Source organism: Nerophis lumbriciformis, linkage group LG05, assembly GCF_033978685.3.
Source record: "Nerophis lumbriciformis linkage group LG05, RoL_Nlum_v2.1, whole genome shotgun sequence".
NCBI lineage: Eukaryota > Metazoa > Chordata > Actinopteri > Syngnathiformes > Syngnathidae > Nerophis > Nerophis lumbriciformis.
In genome coordinates, this window is record NC_084552.2 from 25293822 (window position 1) to 25316910 (window position 23089).

Genomic DNA, 23089 nt, shown 5'->3' on the forward strand with positions numbered 1-23089 from the left:
ATATTTGGTCAGTGCATGACTGTAAGCTAATCGATGCTAACATGCTATTTAGGCTAGCTGTATATAAGTAAAGGAAATTAAATTAACTTATGCCTCACTTGTAGGTATATTTGAGTTGATTTAATTTCCTTTACTTATGTCCTCTGTGTATTTAATTTATATCTGCATTTCTCATGACATATTATCTGTATGTAATATTGCCTGCAAGTATGATAGTTGTTTGTGAACCATGTTGTTCCAGACCACAGCCAACGTTACCCAGCTTGCAAAGATTGTTATAAATCCATTAGAAAAAGACAGCTTACCGTTTACTTTAACATGGACACACACATCTATACCTTTGGCCATTCTAAGCAAGTAATTTAGAGGAGTTATCTCACCCTCTGAGAAGCCTGCGTTTTAATAATGTTCTCCAATGTTGTAAAAATATGTAGAATAAATGTAACATTTCTGTAAATGAAGATCTGTGTCACCGACACGTGGTCATTTTGATAGTAGGCTAATACAGCTAATATAGACACTTATATCATGTGTTGACTTCATTATATCACTTATAGAAGGCTTTTAATTTTTTGCGGCTCCAGACAGATTTTTTTTTTTATTTTTGGTCCAGTGTGGCTCTTTCATCATTTTGGGTTGCCGACCCCTGCCGTAGCCGTTTTTCAATTTGTTCCTTTAATCCAAAGCCAAAATCCGTCCTTTTTTTTTTAATGATAGGTAGACAGTGCCAGCCGAATCCAGCACTCATGAGCAAAGCCTTAGACACGTCACATGTAGTCAAAAGTGCAGCTCTTAATCGCCTTGCACCCTCTGCCCTGACACCATCTGTGGTCACATGACAACATGAACTCATGCTTGCATATACGGTGAATCAGTGTTTTTCAACCTTTTTTGAGCCAAAGCACATTTTTTTGCGTTGAAAAAACCAGGAGGCACACCACCAGCAGAAATCATTAAAATAATGAAACTCAGTTGACAGTAAAAAGTCGTCGTCGCAATTGTTGGATATGACTTTAAAACATAACCAACCATGCATCACTATAGCTCTTGTCTCAAAGTAGGTGTACTGTCACCACCTGTCACATCACGCCGTAACTTATTTTTAGTTTTTTGCTGTTTTCCTGTGTTTAGTGTTTTAGTTCTTGTCTTGTGCTCCTATTTTGGTGGCTTTTTCTCTTTTTTGGGGTATTTTCCTGTAGCAGTTCCTTTGAGGGATATTTCCCGCATCTGCTTTGTTTTAGCAATAAAGAATATTTCAGTTGTTTTTATCCTTTTTTTGTGAGGACATTGTTGACTGTCATGTAATGTTCAGATGTACTTTGTGGACGCCGTCTTTGCTCCACAGTAAGTCTTTGCTGTCGTCCAGCATTCTGTTTTTGTTTACTTTGTAGACAGTTCAGTTTTAGTTTCGTTCTGCATAGCCTTCCCTAAGCTTCAATGCCTTTTCTTAGGGGCACGTTCACCTTTTGTTTATTTTTGGTTTAATTATTCGACACCTTTTTACCTGCGCACTGCCTCCCGCTGTTTCCGACATCTACAAAGCAATTAGCTACCTGCTGCCACCTACTGATATGGAAGAGTATTGCACGGTTACTCTGCCAAGCACCGACACTCAACAACAACACATCATTTGCAGACTTGAAAAACACTGCAGTGGATGATATGTATTTTCTCTTTCTGCGTCTCCAGTGCTGTTGACATGGGTGAACTGCTCCAGTGTACGGTGGGCGACGAGAGTGCAGGACATATTCACAGCGGGCAAGCTGCTGGCCCTGGCACTTATCATCATCATGGGCATTGTGCAGATCTGCAAGGGTGAGTTCAGCTTCCACACTCCAGACTACACTCCCGGTCACCGGGGGCACCGGCTCCACAGGGAGGGTCAGTGGGTTTCGCTGAGGCCCCTCCAGCGCTAATATCAGCATGGTTTTGTGGCTTTAGCAGTCACAACATGGCTGAGGGCCAGTTATTATAAGGGCCCCGTGCAGGACGAGGCCCCCGGGATAACAAGGCAATTTACTTTGGGGTATTTGGGCGGCTAATGCGATGAGGGGGTAAATCTCCTCAAGCATAGGAAAACGTACCGATTTGTACATTACAAATGAAGGGGAATGATCTCGCACCTGCAGGAGAATACTACTGGCTGGAGCCAGCGAATGCTTTCGAGCCCTTCCAGGACTATGACGTGGGATTGATCGCCTTAGCCTTCCTGCAAGGCTCCTTCGCCTACGGGGGTTGGAACTTCCTCAACTATGTCACAGAGGAGCTGGTGGACCCCTATGTGTAAGACTCCTTTCCCACAGTCCAGCTTTCAGACCGCTTTATATCTAATTCCCTCTGCTTTCCTCGGTTTAATAACGTTATAGTCCAAAATTGCCCCTCCTCGAAGATGACTTTAAAATTCACTTTCACAATGGACCCCAATGCCAAAAACAGTCAGCATCACAAAAAAGTATGTAAAAAATATTCTATATTCCAAGATTAATCTAATCAGTATATTTCAAATTACTTCACCATCAAATATATACATATATATACAGTACAGGTCAAAAGTTTGGACTCACTTTTTCCTCATTCAATGCGTTTTACTTATTTTCATGACTATTTACATTGTAGATTGTCACTGAAGGCATCAAAACTATGAATGAACACGGGGAGTATGTACTTACTTATTTTCTGTCTTGCCTCTTGGTGAGGGCGGTCGCATTTTTCTCCGCTCCCTCCTTCCCTGCTTGCTTTCTTCGTGTCCTTGTCCTGTCTGAACTTTTTGAAGCCTCTTTCTTTGCGCTGTCCTCAAATCTAAACATCAAACATGGATATGATCAGCTGGACTCTCGACGCAATTGACAAAGTCTTTTCGACAAGGAAAAGAGGTTCGGGGGAGCCTGGCTGCCCTGATGGAACCATTGCTGCGGGGTACGTGAGAGACTCCTGGGATAAATGGAGAATCATGTGCCTCTCAGTCCTTTCCATCGAGGACGTGGAAGACATCTACCTATTTGGAACCGTGATCGCGAGGCACCTGCTGAATGGGCTGGGCATTGCTCTGGTGTATCGTCAAATTTGGAAGACGATGGCAGCCACTCAAGGAGCCCAACGGCTGTTCATCGCAATGGAAGGATTGGGTCGGGCTGTGGGAACACAGACTGTGGCGATTTCTGATTTGAATCGCAAAATGGATCTCATCATGGAGAAGCTTGCTGAGAAGGAAGAATTAAATTGAATTTGAGAGAACAGCACGGACACAGAGCAGGAATGTCATTGTTTTGACTGCTCGAAGAAAACAACATCTTAATCTACGATTTGACTCCCTCGAATGGCCTTGACGCTATCAGGAACAGGCTGTTCTGAAAAAGTCCCCCGATATTCTAGTTTCTTCAAAATAACCACCCTTTGCTCTGATTACTTTTTCGCACACTCTTGGCATTCTCTCGATGAGCTTCAAGAGGTAGTCACCTGAAATGATATTCACTTCACAGGTGTGCTTGAAGCTCATCAAGAGAATGCCAAGAGTATGCAAAGCAGTAATCAGAGCAAATGGTGGCTATTTTAAAGAAAATAAAAACATGTTTTCAGTTATTTCACCTTTTTTGTTAAGTACATAACTCCACATGTGTTCATTCATAGTTTTGATGCCTTTAGTGACAATCTGCAATGTAAATAGTCACAAAAATAAAGAAAACGCATTGAATAAGGAGAAGGTGTGTCCAAACTTTTGGCCTGTACTGTATATATACATATTTACCAAAAAAAGGTCATTAGTATATGTATGTAACTCCATTGTTTTTTATTGATAAAAACAAAAACATATCCATAATACACATTTGAAGGAGTGTTTGCCCTGAGATGGATTAATGATTGGAAGCAATATTGATTTTCATGCAGTGTTATTTCTGCGACAGTGGCAGCTTTAAAACAAAAACTCATGACTCTTAAGGTCCTCCAGGGCAAAAATGGCCAGCGTTCCAAAAACTGCATAAAGACACTGTATTGGAGTTTTCCCACTTTAAACAGGAAGTATTTCAAAAAAATCTTCAAAGTTTTACTATCGCTATGGGGGGTTCACACTTCAAAGGCCAGTATGTTTGCATAACTGTTTGAAAAAACAAAATAAAAGACCAACGACATACACACAGAGTTTAATTTTTACACTTACACATTCCAAACATCATTAAAGACGCACACTTAATGATTTAAGTAAAGCACACTTGCAGAAAACATAAAAGATGAGTCATTTTGCTGAATGCTCAGAGTTGGAAAAAGAAGCACCATCTGATGGACAAATTGAAAATAGTACAGTTGTCTCTAAGTATCAATACTACAGTAGTATCGGTCACTAGATGAGACCAATCAATATTGTAGCCACTGATTGGCTCAGCCTCAGGCAGCATTACTATAGTGGTTTAATAGGTTGAAAAGGTGATTAAAGGGTGTCATTTCATGTCTCGAGGGATCTCATAATGTTGACAAACTTATTTAGAAGGTTGTTAACAATTTTTTTATGCTCTTGCTTTGAAAATATTCAATTAATAATTAATAATTCCTACTTTGCAGAAAATTGATTATCATATTCGAAACCAATTAACAGCAATAAACCGTAGTCCTAATTGAAAAAGTAGCCTCAATGATTGCATTACTTTATGTTCCCATAAATTTGGGTTTAAAAAATGGCTTTTTCAAAGGGACATTTTTTGTCACAAAGAACAAATGGGATTTTTGTTTAATGTTGCCATTTGTAGCTATTTTAAAGAACAGAGGCTTCTGGCAAAGTCACTTACTGTATATTTATTAAACACAGTCAAACCAACTTGGAAAAACAGCGACCAAATGACAAAATGTTCACCATGCAGATCTCCCAAAGCAGGGGTGCTCATTATGTCGATCGCGAGCTACCGGTCGATCGCGGAGGGTGTGTCAGTCGATCGCCAGCCAGGCATTAAAAAAATAGTCCTAAAAATTAGCGATCATAAATCTTCACTATGACGTCACTTTGGTCACTTGATTGACATTCACGGCACCCGAGGGTCTTCTGAGATGACGCTGGCTACTGCCAGCTCATTAAAATTACTGACAGGAAGGCGAGAAACACTTTATTTCAACAGACTCTGGCGCCGTACCTGTCGTCAAAACTCCAAAGACCGACTGCACAGTTGCACAGTTGCGCTAACAAAATAAGAGTCTCAGAAAGCTGGCGTGCACAAGCAAGCAAGCTACGGAGTTTGCCGACAATGTATTTCTTGTAAAGTGTATACAAAGGTGTACAGAAGCTGGATAAATAAGATGCCAAAAACCAACCACTTTCATGTGGTATTGGACGGAAAGAAGGACTTTTTTTCTCCTCCATTCGAAAATGCGGACATTATCAGCACCACTGTCTCATTCCAATCAATGCAAGTCATCACAATCAGGTCATACACCAACTTATATTCTTGTCTTCATGAAAGAAAGGAATCTATATGTGTTAAACATGCTTGTATTATCTTTAAACACCTTTAACTTGTTAACAATATTAACTATATATGTTAAACATGCTTGTATTATCTTTAAACACCTTTAACTTGTTAACAATATTAACTATATGTGTTAAACATGCTTGTATTATCTTTAAACACCTTTAACTTGTTAACAATATTAACTATATGTGTTAAACATGCTTGTATTATCTTTAACCACCTTTAAGTTGTTAACAATATTAACTATATGTGTTAAACATGCTTGTATTATCTTTAAACACCTTTAACTTATTAACAATATTAACTATATGTGTTAAACATGCTTGTATTATCTTTAAACACCTTTAACTTGTTAACAATATTAACTATATGTGTTAAACATGCTTGTATTATCTTTAACCACCTTGAAGTTGTTAACAATATTAACTATATGTGTTAAACATGCTTGTATTATCTTTAAACACCTTTAATTTGTTAACAATATTAACTATATGTGTTAAACATGCTTGCATTATCATTAAACACCTTTAACTTGTTAACAAAAACATATATTTCATAAATAAGTAAATATCAATTATATATATGAATGAGGTAGATCCCCACGACTTGATCAATTGAAAAGTAGCTCGCCTGCAGAAAAAGTGTGAGCACCCCTGTCCCAAAGGGAAACTGCACTTTAAAAAAAAATCCTATCATTCACAATCCTTATGTGAGACCAGCACACTAATGTTTTTTCTTTTTTATGCATTCTTAATTCATAAATAAACGCTAGCAAGAGTTAGCTAACAGTAGAGGTTATGGGATTTGCTCTACTCCGCCTATAAAGTGCTGTAAAAACCTCCAAAAACCTCCATCCACGTTTATATACATACTGTAAGTATATAATGTAGTAACAGGAACATTCATAATAACATGCAATATTTGCATATTTTACTAATTTTAAGCATACGGAAGCACATTCATTTCACAGAAGCATCGCAACGTTCGCTATTTTCAACAACAACAACATCAACCACTAATCATGACAGACTTTTAACGAAAGCCAACAACGACTACTTTGGGACAAATCATGACACAGAACCTTACACTGTGTTTTTGAGCCTGAAAATATGGAGGATGAGCTTCAAGTTTTAGAAGTGGAGTAGTGATAAGCAGATCCAACAAGAAATCTGAACAAGAAATACAAGCTATGAAAATAATAAAACAATCACTTGCTGTACAATGTTTGCTCTCACTGGGATTTGATTATTGTATCTTCCCATTTAGATAAAGAATTAATTATAATCCATCCATCCATCCATTTCCTACCGCTTATTCCCTTTGGGGTCGCGGGGGGCGCTGGAGCCTATCTCAGCTACAATCGGGCGGAAGGCGGGGTACACCCTGGACAAGTCGCCACCTCATCGCAGGGCTTAATCATAATCCTCATGCATCAAGATGGGCACAAGCGAGCGTCTTTTTGTGTCTTTATCGCGATCTCCGGGTCTGAGTTGAATGTCAAAGTCGACCAACTTCCCGGTTAATGGCAACAACCTTCTACTATATTAGTTGCTTGACATTAGCACTTATAATAACTATATCGCTAATACTTTTTTTTATTTTTAGCATTTTTTGGACAACATTAGATGACTCGCATTACCTTCATTGTTTGCCACCTCCTACTTGCCGTATATTAGAATGCATTAAAAAATGACAGACATGTGAACGATAGGTTACATTCCCCCCCAAAATACAGTTCCCTGTTCAAGACAGGGGTATCCAAGGTGCAATCCAGGGGCCTTTTTTGCGCAGCTCTTTTTTATTGGCCCTCAGTAATATCAAAATTAATTATTAATAAGATATATTATTAGATAGTAAACAAATTTTCCTTGTTGGCAACTTTAATGTACAAAATAAATAACAGTGAGGGGTCAAGAGATTAATTTCTGACTTGGCTTTTCTCTAACCACTTTAGAAACCTCCCTCGTGCCATCTTCATCTCCATCCCGCTCGTGACCTTCGTGTACGTCTTCGCCAACATCGCCTACGTCACGGCCATGAGTCCCCAGGAGCTGCTGGCCTCCAAAGCAGTCGCCGTGGTGAGCGAGCTCCCCGTCGCCCTCTGGTGGTTTCACTCAACGCAAGAGTTAACCCATTCAAATTCTCTCCCAGACGTTCGGCGAGAAGCTTCTGGGGGTGATGGCGTGGATCATGCCCATCTCCGTCGCTCTGTCAACCTTCGGGGGAGTCAACGGCTCGCTCTTCACGTCGTCACGGTGAGTCTCCTTTCTGACGACTGTTCTCAGTTTGAGCGCAGCATGTCTGTAAGTAACGTCTCCCTGCAGGTTGTTCTTTGCCGGGGCCAGAGAGGGACACCTGCCCAGTCTTCTAGCCATGATCCATGTGAAACGTTGCACTCCTATTCCCGCTTTGCTCTTCACAGTGAGTGTGTCTCCACAGGCACACCAACCCATATTCAATCTGGAACCTATTAAACCTTGACGTATGTTTTGGTTTCCCCCAGTGCTTGTCCACACTGCTCATGCTGTGCACCAGTGACATGTACACCCTCATCAACTATGTCGGCTTCATCAACTACCTCTTCTACGGCGTCACTGTTGCCGGGCAGATTGTCCTGCGTATCAAACAGCCTAACATGCATAGGCCAATCAAGGTGGATGTCAATTTCATGTATTTTATTCATATATTAATTAGTTGCTTATTATAATGCAAATTAGTAACATATTGTCTCTTAATTAGTCATTATTAAGTACTTATTAATGCCTTATTATGCATGGCCTTGTTATACAACCATTAAGCCATTAACTAAGAGTCTTCCCTCAATAACCTCAGAATTATTGCTTATTAGTAACCCTAACTCAAACCCTTATCTGTTCCCCTAGTGTCCAAATAACTCTAAATTAAGTCTTTGTTACTTTGATAAGCAACTAATTAATGGTGACTATGTTCCCCATACTGAAGTGTTACCTGTTGAATAGTCGGTATGCCTAAATGTTGACAGTTCATAAATGTAAGACCGCGCTGCAGCATTATGACATTCCTCCTCACAGCTATTTTTGTGCAACCGACAGTTTGCATGTTTTTTATATACGTACGAAATAATGACGCAAAACAGCTCCCGCAGGACAGTTTTAGTCTTGATAAATCACACCGCATGCGCCAAATAATTCTACTTTTTTTTTCTTCTCTCAGTATGGCGGGCGTTCTGATGATCAGCATATATTCTTCATATTGATGAAGAAAGACATGCTAAATAGAGTGCGCTCCTATTTTGCTCACTTGAGAGATGCAGTCCTCTGCGCCTGCTATTAAGTTTTAATACACACTAACCTTTATTTAATCTTTCTTGCAAAGCTAAGTGTATTCATTCTTTTCATTTGGACAGAAAAAAAATGTGTGAACTGCTTTAAACTTGAATATTATCTGATCATGCAACAAATATAGTTTTTTGCAAAAAAAATAAATATTTTTTTTAAATATCTGCTTGTCACTTTGACTTATTATAATAATAATAATAATAATAATAATGAATTGCATTTGTAACACACTTTACATTTGTTAAAATCTCAAAGTGCTACAAAGTATAAACATTTAAAAAACAGAAAGTAAGAATATATAATTTAAAAAAAATTAAAATATAAATGAAATCATGACACAGAACAGAAACATAGATAAAAATAGAAATAAAAGCATGAAAACACTGGATAAAAAACAGATAAGCAAGCAGTGCATTTAAAAACAAGAAGGCAGAGAAATGAGATAAAAGCTGTGCTAAAAAGGTGGGTTTTTAGTCCATCCATCCATCTTCTTCCGCTTATCCGAGGTCGGGTCACGGGGGCAGCAGCCTAAGCAGGGAAGCCCAGACTTCCCTCTCCCCAGCCACTTCGTCCAGCTCTTCCCGGGGGATCCCTAGGCGTTCCAAGGCCAGCCGGGAGAGATAGTCTTCCCAACGTGTCCTGGGTCTTCCCCGTGGCCTCCTACCGGTCGGACGTGCCCAAAACACCTCCCGAAGGAGGCGTTCGGGTGGCATCCTGACCAGATGCCCGAACCACCTCATCTGACTCCTCTTGATGTGGAGGAGCAGCGGCTTTACTTTGAGCTCCTCCCCGGATGGCAGAGCTTCTCACCCTATCTCTAAGGGAGAGCCCCACCACCCGGCGGAGGAAAGTCATGACCCAAAGCTCATGACCATAGGTGAGGATGGGAACGTAGATCGACCGGTAAATTGAGAGCTTTGCCTTCCGGCTCAGCTCCCTCTTCACCACAACGGATCGATACAGCGTCCGCATTACTGAAGACGCCGCACCGATCCGCCTGTCGATCTCACGATCCACTCTTCCCTCACTCGTGAACAAGACTCCGAGGTACTTGAACTCCTCTACTTGGGGCAAGATCTCCTCCTCAACCCCGAGATGGCACTACACCCTTTTCCGGGCGAGAACCATGGACTTGGACTTGGAGGTGCTGATTCCCATCCCAGTTGCTTCACACTCGGCTGCGAACCGATCCAGTGAGAGCTGAAGATCTTGGCCAGATGAAGCCATCAGGGCCACATCATCTGCAAATAGCAGAGACTTAATCCTGCAGCTACCAAACCAGATACCCTCAACGCCTTGACTGCGCCTAGAAATTATGTCCATAAAGGTTTTGAACAGAATCGTTTTTTTAGTCCCTTCTTAAAATGGTCGACCGACTGTGGTGACCTAAGATGGTCGGGGAGAGCGTTCCAAAGTTCGGGAGCGGTCGAGCAGAAAGCCCGGCGGTCCATTGTTTGTAAGTTTGTCCTGATGGGTTTGAGGAGGTTAGTGTTTGAGGAATCGGAGGTTGCGGGGAGTGGGTTGAGGGGAAACTAGGTCCTTGAGGTAGGAGGGGGCGTTGCCGTAGATGCATTGGTGAGTGAGCAGGTTGATCTTAAATTGGGTCCGGGATGAAATAGGGCGCAGTGGAGTGATTTGAGAATAGGTGTGATATGATCATGCTTGCGCACTCTCGTCAGGATCCTCGCTGCGCTGTTTTGAATGTGCTGGAGCTTTTTGATGCTCTTTTTGGGGGCCCTGACGAGAAGTGCGTTGCGGTAATCAAGCCTGGAGGAGATGAAGGCATGGACGAGTCTTTCGGTGTCGGCTGGGGTGAGTGGGGGGTGGAGTCTTGAGATGTTGCGGAGGTGAAAGAAAGAGGTTTTGCACAGATGGTTGATGTGGGCTTCAAAGTTCAGGTGGGGGTCCATTTTCACTCCCAGGTTGGTGACAGGGGCAGGTCCTGTCCAGAGAAGGTGATGCTAGTTATGGGTAGAGATGTCCCGATGGCCGATAAATGCGTTAAAATGTAATATCGGAAATTATCGGTATCGTTTTTTTATTATCGGTATTGTTTTTTGTTTTTTTTATTATTAAATCAACATAAAAAACACAAGATACACTTACAATTAGTGCACCAACCCAAAAAAACGTCCTCCCCCATTTACACTCATTCACACTCATTCACACAAAAGGGTTGCTTCTTTCTGTTATTAATTTTCTGGTTCCTACATTATATATCAATATATATCAATACAGTCTGCAAGGGATACAGTCCGTAAGCACACATGATTGTGCGTGCTGCTGGTCCACTAATAGTACTAACCTTTAACAGTTAATTTTACTCATTTTCATTAATTACTAGTTTCTATGTAACTGTTTTTATATTGTTTAACTTTTTTTTTTTTATTAAAGAAAATGTTTTTAATTTATTTATTTTATTATTTTTTTAAAGTACCTTATCTTCACCATACCTGGTTGTCCAAATTAGGCATAATAATGTGTTAATTCCACGACTGTATATATCAGTTGATATCGGTAATTAAAGAGTTGGACAATATCGGATATCGGCAAAAAGCCATTATCGGACATCCCTAGTTATGGGGCATGCGTTGATCTGGTGTGGGGTGCCTATTTTCATGACCACTGTTTTTGAGCTATTGAGCTGCAGGAAGTTGATGTTCATCTTATTAAGGCAAGAATTCATCAGTTTGTACGTAAAAAAAAATCTAATAATCAAATGCATAAGCGATTGTGTAATAACATCATGAGGCGATGATGCATTTATATTCATACATATTCAGTGTTACAAAATGCTCCTCTGAAGGGAGCCGTACTTTGATGAAATTGTGCTTTTTATTCGTCCTACAGATCAACCTGATTTGGCCGATAATTTACCTCCTCTTCTGGGCCTTCCTGCTCATCTTCTCGCTGTACTCCGAGCCCGTGGTGTGTGGTATCGGCCTGGCCATCATGCTCTCCGGCGTCCCTGTCTATTTCCTGGGAGTATACTGGGACAACAAGCCCAAGTGCTTTGATGCTTTTGTTGGTAGGTTTGTCTCGTCTTTTTGAACTTTCATCACAGGATTTCAAACAAATTTTTGCTGTTTTGAGTCACAATAGAGCCCTTCCCCCATGCCCCAGAATCAAATATGGTTATGTCCTATTATCAGGGAGTAGCCTGCGAACTAACAAATAGACAAATATAATAGCGGAATCCCGTCATTTTTGCACTTTTGTTACAATACAAAATATTTGAGCTGTTTGAGTCACCATGGCAGCACTGCGGAACAGGGGTGAAAGCATGTGCCTCACAATACGAAGGTTGTGCGTTTGATCCCGGGCTCTTCCTGTGTGGAGTTTGCATGTTCTCCCCGTGACTGTGTGGGTTCCCTCCGGGTACACCGGCTTCCTCCCACCTCCGAAGACATGCACCTGGGGATAGATTGATTGGCAACACTAAATTGGCCCTAGTGTGTGAATGTGAGTGTCTATCTGTGTTGGCCCTGCGATGAGGTGGCGACTTGTCCAGGGTCTACCCCGCCTTCCGCCCGAATGCAGCTGAGATAGGCTCCAGCACCCCCCGCGACCCCGGAAGGGACAAGCGGTAGAAAATGGATGGATGGAGTCACCATAGAACTGTCCCCCTGCCACATAATTAAAAAAATGTATGATCTTGCCAGGTTCTGATGCCTTAAAGGGGCCCTATTATGCAAAATCAACTTTTCTTACCTTTTTGGTACTTTTTTTGGGATGTATTTGGGATCCCCAAAAGTCCTGAAAATTTTAAATCAAACAATGGCGGCATGGCGGGAATACTGTTTTTATTCAACAATCTTGCCTTCTTTCAAACTTTGAGACTTTAGTGACCTAATTTGCCTAACTTACGTTAGTGGATATCTCCATATTTGCTCAAGTTCGCCATTTTCATTCAGTTGTGGTCCAGAGTCAGAGTCAATATAAGTTCCCTTTTTTTTCCTCTATCTTCCTGTTGTGGGGCGGACTGGCTCGTACATGCACATTCTCGTTAAAGTCTTCCACTGTTGCCATTTCTTTCTTTTTTTTCTTTTTTTTTTGCCATTGTTGCCATTTCTAATACAAAGTAGCGTATAGGTCTAACTTATAGCTGTCAGCAGACACGATATGGAAGCGCTAAAAACTACAAGAGAAGAGAAGACTCAATCGAAGAGGGGCTGAGGACTTCAACACATAAATAAGACCGCCCACAAAATAGAAGGTCAGAAAGCGGATTGAAGTTGGTCTGTAAAACATAATCTATGCAACATTTGAACCAAAGCGCCATCATTACACGTTATTTAGAGCACAATGAAGTGTTTTGAATGTAAATTTGTTAAAAATCATGATATGACCCCTTCAATTAATTAATGGCATTACCTGATAATTAAAAATGACACTTTGCCTATCGTCAGGAAGCAGGGGTGTCAAACTTGTTTTCATTAAAGTCCACATCAAGTTATGGTTCCCTTCAGAGGGGCATCTTGTAACACTGAATATGTATGAATATAAATGTATCATCGCCTCATGATATTATTACACAATCGCTTATGCATTTGATCATTATATTTTTTTAACGTACAAACTGATGAATTATAGCCTTAATAAGTCAAGGTAACAAGCAGATATTTAAAAAAATATATTTTTTATTTTGCAAAAAATATATTTGTTGCATGATCAGATAATATTCAAGTATAAAGCAGTTTGCACATTTTTTTTTCTGTCCAAATGAAAAGAATGAATACACTTAGCTTTGCAAGAAAGATTAAATAAAGGGGTTAGTGTGTATTAAAACTTAATAGCAGGCGCAGAGGATCGCGTCTCTCAAGTGAGCAAAATAGGAGCGCACTCTAGCGCATACTTGCCAACCCTCCCGGATTTTCCGGGAGACTCCCAAAATTCAGCGCCTCTCCCGAAAACCTCCCGGGACAAATTTTCTCCCGAAATTCAGGCGGACTCAGGTCCGCATGGACCTGGACCTGGCTTTCCCACAATATAAACAGCGTACCTGCCCAATGACGTTATAACTGTAGAATGATGGAGGGCGAGTTCTTGGTTTCTTATGTGGGTTTATTGTTAGGCAGTTTCATTAACGTCCTCCCAGCGCGGCAACAACACACAACAACAGCAGTCACGTTTTCGTCTACCGTAAAGCAGTTCGTCTGCCGTAAACAGCAATGTTGTGACACTCTTAAACAGGACAATACTGCCTTCTAGTGCATTTAATGAAAGTACTTTTGTACGTGCCACACAGCAATGCATCATTAGAGAGGGTGTTCAGCATGGTTAGAAAAATAGTGACAGAGAATAGAACAAGGATGGACAATTCAACCCTTAACTCAACAATGAGTAGATGAGTGTTATGTGTGTGTATATGTGTAAATAAATGAACACTGAAATTCAAGTATTTATTTTATATATATATATATATATATAATAAAATAAATATATATTTATAGCTAGAATTCACTGAAAGTCAAGTATTTCTTGTATATGTGTATGTATATATATATATATATATATATATATATATATATATATATATATATATATATATATATATATATGAAATACTTGACTTAGTATTTCTTATATATATATATATATGTGTGTGTATATATATATATATATATATATATATATATATATATATATATATATATATATATATATATATGTGTGTATGTATATATATGTATATATATATATATATATATATATATATATATATATATATATATATATATATATATTATATATATATATCTGAAATACTTGACTTGGTGAATTCTAGCTGTAAATATACTCCTCCCCTCTTAACCACACCCTCCTCCCGAAATCGGCGGTCTCAAAGTTGGCAAGTATGCTCTGGCGCGTCTGAAGAATATATGCTGATCATCAGAACGTCCGCCGTACTGGGAGGAGAAAAAATTTTTTGAATTATTTGGCACATGCGGTGTGATTTATCAAGACTAAAACTGTTCTGCGGGAGCTGTTTTGCGTCATTATTTTGTATGTCTATAAAGAACATGCAAACTATCGGTTGCACAGAAATAGCTGTGAGCAGGAATGTCATCATGCTGCAGCGCGGTCTTACATTTATGAACTGTCAAAATTTAGACATGCTGACTATTCAACAGGTAACACTTTAGTATGGGGAACATATTCACCATTAATTAGTTGCTTATTAAATAAACAAAGACTTAATTTAGAGTTATTTGGACACTATGGGAACATATTAGGGTTAGGGTTAGGGTTACTAATAAGCAATAATTCTGAGGTTATTGAGGGAAGACTCTTAGTTAATGGCTTACTGGTTGTATAATAAGGCCATGCAGAATAAGGCATTAATAAGTACTTAATAATGACTAATTAAAAGCCAATATGTTACTAATTTGCATTATAATAAGCAACTAATTAATGGTGAATATGTGTTCCCCATACTAAAGTGTTACCATTCAACAATATTACTTTCTTATTTCATAGCTACAGGGTGACTTAAGGGGATGATTAAAACAAATTTAAATCACGTGCCGTGTTTTGGTGTCTGCTGGTCCATTTAATGACGTTTGTCTTTTCTCATTATAAAAAACTTTTTGCAATATGCATTTTCTTCCATCTGCAACATTGTAGCGCACGCTCGCAGTTAGTTTCTGCATTCCCCCAGAGTGCACCTTCGGCGTGCTAAAAAAGTGGGTCCATTGTGGATGCACTTGCAAGTCTGCTTCCAAAATGCCCATAAAAAGTGATACATGTCTGCTGCATATTTTAAAACATAGCAAAGCGCCGCATGATAACATAAACTGGCAGTAAATGAGTGTCTCCATGGTGAAAGTCGCGTAGTAAACCTCATTTAAATAGGGCGATCTGCAACACTTTTGCACTTGTTATTAATTGTACACACAGTCTTGCCCACTAATAGTGCACACAATTGTATAGTTTGCACACACTGTTTAGCGCGTGGCATTTGGTTTTTAGTAGATCAGGCCCCAAGTATTTTATTTACACACACTGGTATTAATCCTCTGTGTTCTACCCTTTCAGACAAGCTGACATACTTGGGTCAGAAGTTCTGCGTGGTGGTCTATCCAGCTCAAGACAGCAGCGGCACAGACGAGGGAGAGGAAATGAAGGATGCCAGGTCTCCTCTGTCCAAGGAGGACGAAGACCACCACAAGTCAGCGGACTGTTAAATGGCACGTGTGTAAGCTCCATCCGCTCCCGGCCTGCACGCAGAGTGCATCAAGCGCCACACTCGGAGGGGGATTTACTGATCAACACCAGTGCCCCCGCCACCCTTCCCCTTACTGCGTTCGTAATATATCTGTGCCAAATAGGCTGTGACATCTCTAAAAGCAATATCGCGCCTCACACGTTCATCTGGGGGCTCTTCAAGTGTGCAATAAAAACGGGTTAGCTAATCATCATCATCATCATCTTCCTCCCCGCCACACACTCCCTTACACACTCCTCCTGAAAGAGCATCATCCTTTTTTTTTTTTTTATTGCTGTGACGATGTCTTATTTTTTTCTACTTTTTTTTAATTTTTTTTAATCATGTAAATGTTGCTTTTTCAGACATTCAGAACACCAAAGTTGTGTTGAATTGTCCAAAACAATGTTGTGAAATACGTGAATTCTAGAATTTGATTCCAGAATGAATTTCTTAATTATTTTTTTTTTTATTGTGGTAATTGTTTATAGATTTGTTTGTGTGTGATACTTCAGAGCATCATTTCATTTTCGTCTGCTTTTCTTTTTTTTTTAACTCACAGTTGATGTGTGATCTGTACTATGTATTGTTCAATGTGCACAGTTCTTGTTATTTGCCTTAAATTAGAATATACTGTATGTCCGTGGCATTTATAGCCATGATATGACTAATGTGAAGAGATGTTTTGTCCTCGGGTTTTTATGAAAACAGTAAGCAAACAAGTGGCATTTTGTTTTGCGTATATTTGTAGTTTCCCCAGACGACATTAACCTAAACCAGGGATCTCCAAAATTCGGCTCGGGGCCATTTGCAGGCACGGGTACATTATTTTTTTCATTTGTTTATTGACTTTTAAAGCGTACACATTTTTAGTAGTCTGATCACATATCAAATGTTGTTTTTTTTGTAAACAAGACACACATAAAAACAACAAAGGCATGGCGACATAATTAAACACATTGAAGCAAGAAAACCAACAGCCAAAATTAGAAAAGCTGAAATGACGATAGAAGTTATACTACTAATAGTAATCAAACCAAAGGTCATATGCGGGATGTTTTCTCTTGAAATATATATAACTTATTATAGGTGGGTTTGGCCATCTGTAATGGCCCTGCGATGAGGTGGCGACTTGTCCAGGGTGTACCCCGCCTTCCGCCCCAGTGCAGCTGGGATAGGCTCCAGCGACCCCGAGAGGGACAAGCGGTATAAACCAAATAAAAAATGGCCACAGCATCCTTTGATTCTTCAATATGTGGCCCTCGGTAAAAAAAAAAGGTTTATACAAGAATCCCAGCACCAACACCTGAATGCCTGTGTGGAAAACTATATGATCAGCAAAACTATTTTTTATATCCAACCATCTATAGCTGTGTTATTTTAGGACAAAAAATACATGTTTTCGTTCATGTACCGTATTTTTCGGAGTATAAGTCGCACCGGAGTATAAGTCGCACCTGCCGAAAATGCATAATAAAGAAGGAAAAAAACATATATAAACTATGAAAAAAACTGCGACTTATAGTCCGAAAAATACGGTAATTTACTAAAGGTTAGTCCTCGCTCAAGCATACGTGTGATTATTGTGTGATCATTGTTGTGTGTCTGTCAACAAACTGTAACACTCTTGTGTTTTAAAGTCTTCAAAAATTGTCCTGTTTCTCAGGGCAAACTACAAGCTTAAATATGCTGCCTAAACACTTAAGAGAAACCGTTAACATCGTTACCGGTGCTACTTAGTTTTTTCACTGCCTTTTTCCTCCTCCCATGGAAGATGCTGAATTCAAAAATGAGTAGCGTGCAAGTTAAATGGGTTATACTTGTGTGGCGCTTTCCTACCTTCAAGGTACTCAAAGTGCTATGACACAATTTCAGGTGTGACCCATTCACCGAATCACACACACATTCACACACTGATGGCGGGAGCTGCTATGCAAGGCCCTAAGGACACAACAGATGCCGGGGATCGAACCAGGAACCCTCAAGTTGCTGGGGAATTCCCATTTACAGTTACAACGCTGTGATACGTGCCTGTTGTGTTGTGTACGCAGTATGTCTCGTTGCAAATAAAACACTGACAGATGTGTTGTGAATCTGTCTCACTTTTAATTAACCACATGTTTTTAATGTGTGTGACGCAATACAGTTAGCATCATAAAGTACAGAGTGTCCGCCCCGAGATCAATAGGTTGTGAGTTCAAACCCCGGCCGAGTCATTCTATAAAAATGGGACCCATTACCTCCCTGCTTGGCACTCTGCATCAAGGGTTGGAATTGGGGGTTAAATCACCAAAAATGACTCCCGGGTGTGGCCACCGCTGCTGCTCACTGCTCCCCTCACCTCCCAGGAGGTGATCAAGGGTGATGGGTCAAATGCAGAGAATAATTTCGCCAGACCTAGTGTGCGTGTGTGACAATCATTGGTACTTTAACTTTAACTTAGCTTCAAAAGGCCAGAACAAGCCACAGCATGGAGGTAGTAAAACTATATTTTAGTTTCCAGCCTGGCCACACAAAAGCATGCCACTTTGTACACACTTATGTATATTTTCCTTGCTTTCTACTGTTTGCAGGCCCATATGCTAAATATCACCCTGCCCTCAGCATGCAATGAGTTCCAATAAGGATTCTCTAGTGGTTAAAGCAGTGGTTCTTAACCTTGTTGGAGGTATCGAACCCCACCAGTTTCATCTGCGCATTCACCGAACCCTTCTTTAGTGAAAAATAAAATGGTTTTTTTTTCAAATTCAAGACAAAGTTATATGTTTTTATTACTGGTGCACAAAATGAACCGTGCATGAACATCATATTGTTCAAAGAACAAAACCAACACAGTGCATGAACTCACAACAAATTACACACCTGCGAATCAGTTGGAAAATTAGAGGGAACATTGTTTGGGGGTATCCATAATACGGCAATGGGGAGAAGTTTTTATTTACACGATGAGTCGGGTGTGTCTTGACCTCCGCCGAACCCCTGAGCCCGACTCACCGAACCCCCAGGGTTCGATCGAACCCAGGTTAAGAACCACTGGGTTAGAGGGTTAGGGTCAGGGTTAGAGGGTTTGGGTTATAATAAGGCCATGCCGAATAAGGCATTAATAAGTACTTAATAATGACTAGTTAAGAGCCAATATGTTACTAATTTGCATGTTAATAAGCAACTAATTAATGGTGAATATGTTCCCCAGACTAAAGTGTTACCATGTTTTTTTTTACTGGTGCACAAAATGAACCGTGCATGAACATCACCTTGTTCAAAGAACAAAACCAACACAGTGCATAAACTCACAACAAATTACACACCTGCAAACCAGTCAGCTGTTGCCGTATCCGTAATACGCCGATAGGGAGAAGCTTTTATTTACACGATGAGTTGGGTCTGTTTTGACTTCCGCCGAACCCCTGAGGCCGACTCACCGAACCCCTAGGGTTCGATCGAACACTGGGTTAGAGTGTCCGCCCTGAGATCGGTAGGTTGTGAGTTCAAACCCCGGCCGAATCATACCAAAGACTATAAAAATGGGACCAGTTACCTCCCTGCTTGGCACTCAGCATCAAGGGTTGGAATTGGGGGTTAAATCACCAAAAATGATTCCCGGGCGCAGCACCGCTGCTGCTCACTGCTCCCCTCACCTCCCAGGGGGAGATCAAAGGGATGGGTCAAATGCAGAGGACACATTTCACCACACCTAGTGTGTGTGTGACAATCATTGGTACTTTAACTTTAACTTAGCTTCAAAAGGCCAGAACAAGCCCCAGCATGGAGGTAGTAAAACTATATTTTAGTTTCCAGCCTGGCCACACAAAAGCATGCCACTTTGGACACACTTATGTATATTTTCCTTGCTTTCTACTGTTTGCAGGCCCATATGCTAAATATCACCCATACCTCAGCATGCACTGAGTTCCTATGAGGATTCTAAACAACAGCATATGTCATCACAAGCATTGATTGATTGATTGAAGCTTTTATTAGTAGATTGCACAGTACAGTACATATTCCGTACAATCATACTTGCCAACCTTGAGACCTCCGATTTCGGGAGGTGGGGGGTGGGGATGCGGGGCGTGGTCGGGGGTGGGGGTGGGACGGGGGCGTGGTTAAGAGGGGAGGAGTATATTGACAGCTAGAATTCACCAAGTCAAGTATTTCATATATATATATATATATATATATATATGTATATATATACATATATATATATATATATATATATATATATATATATATATATATATATATATATATATATATATATATATATATCCTGAAAATATGCAAACAAAACTGTGTTTAGATCATACTTGCCAACCTTGAGACCTCCAATTTCGGGGGGTGGGTGCGGGGGGCGTGGTTGGGGCGGGGGCGTGGTTAAGAGGGGAGGAGTATATTTTCAGCTAGAATTCACCAAGTCAAGTATTTCATATATATATATATATATATATATATATATATATATATATATATATATATATATATATATATATATATATATATGTATATATATCCCTGCGACCCCAAAGGGAATAAGTGGTAGAAAATGGATGGATGGATGGATATATATATATATATATATATATATATATATATATATATATATATATATATATATATATATATATATATATATTAGAGATGCGCGGTTTGCGAACACAACCGCGGAGTCCGCGGATTATCCGCGGTTCGGGCGGTTGAAATAAAAAAAAATTAGATTTTATCCGCGGGTCGGGTCGGGCGGTTGAAATAAAAAAAAGGCGGGTGGCAGTTAAACCAATTCGGAAATATATATACATAGTTAAATGTTGTTACCCACATACGAAAAACGAGCAGGCACCTGCAGCATATGCCACAACAGAAGAAGAAGAAAAAAAAAGAGATGGACACTTTTACGGAGTGGAGAAGGGACGCCTCGCCGGGGTCCGGGACCGAGGCCCCTTCCCCCGAGAGGGCCCCACCGGGAGCCGTAGCTGAGGTGATCCGCGAGAAGGGCCCGACGCACGTCCAGGGTCACCACCGCGCCCACCGCACGACACCCCGCCTCGTCCGCCTTCGCCGCGGCCGGCGTCACGCGCAGCAGGTAAGCAGCTTACCTGCCCGCCACCCCCCGTATCCGGGGGCTCGTAACAGGGGTCACTCCGCGCGCTCCGCCCGCGCAGCTTACCTGCCCGCGCAGCTTACCTGCCCGCCACCCCCGTTGCCGGGGGCGCGTAACAGGGGTCACTCCGCGCGCAGTGCGCTCACGAAAGGGGTGGGGCAAGCAGAACTGGCGCTGCGGGATGAACCGAACGCCGGGTTAAGGCGCCCGATGCCGACGCTCATCAGACCCCAGAAAAGGTGTTGGTTGATATAGACAGCAGGACGGTGGCCATGGAAGTCGGAACCCGCTAAGGAGTGTGTAACAACCCACCTGCCGAATCAACTAGCCCTGAAAATGGATGGCGCTGGAGCGTCGGGCCCATACCCGGCCGTCGCCGCTAGGGCTAGGCCGCGACGAGTAGGATGGGCGCCGCGGTGCGCGCTGAAGCCTCGGGCGCGAGCCCGGGTGCGAGGGACATCGCACCTCCACGCGCTTGGAGGTGCGCTCAGCGCGGCTCCCAGATGATTGCTGCATTGGATCAGTCGCCTTTCTTTAACAGGCAAAAGCTTTATAACCTCACTAATGCCTTGCATCGTCTATATTAGCTATATAACAACGGGCGAGTGCGGGCGGGTGCAGTGTTGATTAAATGTTAATTCGGGTGGATGCGGATGGTTGACGACTTTTGTCATGCGGTTGCGGATGAAATAATTGCCTATCCGCGCATCTCTAATATATATATATATATATATATATATATATACATATATATATATATATATATATATATATATATATAAGAAATAATTGACTTTCAGTGAATTCTAGCTATATATATATATATATATATATATATATATATATATATATATATATATATATATATATATATATATATATATATATATATATATATAAATAAAAGAAATACTTGAATTTCAGTGTTCATTTATTTACACATATACACACACACATAACACTCATCTACTCATTGTTGAGTTAAGGGTTGAATTGTCCATCCTTGTTCTATTCTCTGTCACTATCTTTCTAACCATGCTGAACACCCTCTCTGATTATGCATTGCTGTGTGGCACGCACAAAAGTGCTTTCATCAAATGCACTAGATGGCAGTATTGTCCTGTTTAAGAGTGTCACAACATTGCTGTTTACGGAAGACGGACTGCTTTAGTGTAGACGTTCTTTATATTGTGGGAAAGCGGACTCAGGTCCGCATGGAGGCCATGCCCCCTCCAGCTCCGCCTGAATTTCGGGAGATTTTCGGGAGAAAATCTGTCCCGGGAGGTTTTCGGGAGAGGCGCTGAATTTCGGGAGTCTCCCGGAAAATCCGGGAGGGTTGGCAAGTATGGTTTAGATAATTGATACTTCAAACTTGCATAAATAAATCTTCCATCCATCTATCTTCTTCCGCTTATCCGAGGTCGGGTCGCGGGGGCAGCAGCCTAAGCAGGGAAGCCCAGACTTCCCTCTCCCCAGCCACTTCGTTCAGCTCCTCCCGGGGGCTCCCGAGGCGTTCCCAGGCCAGCCGGGAGAGAAATAAATCTTAAGGAATATAACCTAACTTGGCTTCTGAGAGCTTCAAAATGTAATGAATAAAATACTAAAGTTGTTGATAAACAAGCAATTATTTTAATAATTAAATATGGTCATTTTAAATGAATTATATGGTCATTTTAAATGAATTATTATGATAATTAAAATTAATTATTTCAAATATGTTTATTTTAATGTATAATTCTATGGCTGGATGTAATAAGGAGTCAGAAAAAATACAAATAAAAACACAATTAATTTTGATGTTTTTAGCAAAATATAGTAAAAATGTATTTAGTTTTTTTTTTGTAATTAATAAATATATGTATTTTTAGGTAAGATAAACATAATAATACAATTTATCTCTAGTCTGGATGATTTAGTTCTTGTCACCCTGTTGTCCTCTCGTCATAGAAAAAAAGGCTGTCCTCACTCAGGTCCGCATGGAGCTGGAGGGGGCGTGGCCTCCAGCTCCGGC

The 23089-nt window shown here is 40.7% G+C and overlaps 1 protein-coding gene across 2 annotated transcripts in view; it reads left to right on the forward strand.

The window, feature by feature from the left end:
• The window catches only part of slc7a8a (solute carrier family 7 member 8a), a 117277-nt gene extending 99207 nt beyond the window's left edge, over nucleotides 1-18070 (forward strand). For both annotated transcript variants that reach the window (XM_061961005.2, XM_061961006.2), the window contains 8 exons: nucleotides 1690-1815; nucleotides 2130-2283; nucleotides 7408-7531; nucleotides 7605-7708; nucleotides 7778-7874; nucleotides 7957-8106; nucleotides 11621-11798; nucleotides 15809-18070. In XM_061961005.2, the coding sequence (XP_061816989.1) occupies nucleotides 1690-1815; nucleotides 2130-2283; nucleotides 7408-7531; nucleotides 7605-7708; nucleotides 7778-7874; nucleotides 7957-8106; nucleotides 11621-11798; nucleotides 15809-15957 (1082 nt within the window). In that variant the 3' untranslated portion in view covers nucleotides 15958-18070. The remainder of the gene's footprint in view (nucleotides 1-1689; nucleotides 1816-2129; nucleotides 2284-7407; nucleotides 7532-7604; nucleotides 7709-7777; nucleotides 7875-7956; nucleotides 8107-11620; nucleotides 11799-15808) is intronic.
• The last annotated feature ends 5019 nt before the right edge of the window (nucleotides 18071-23089 follow it).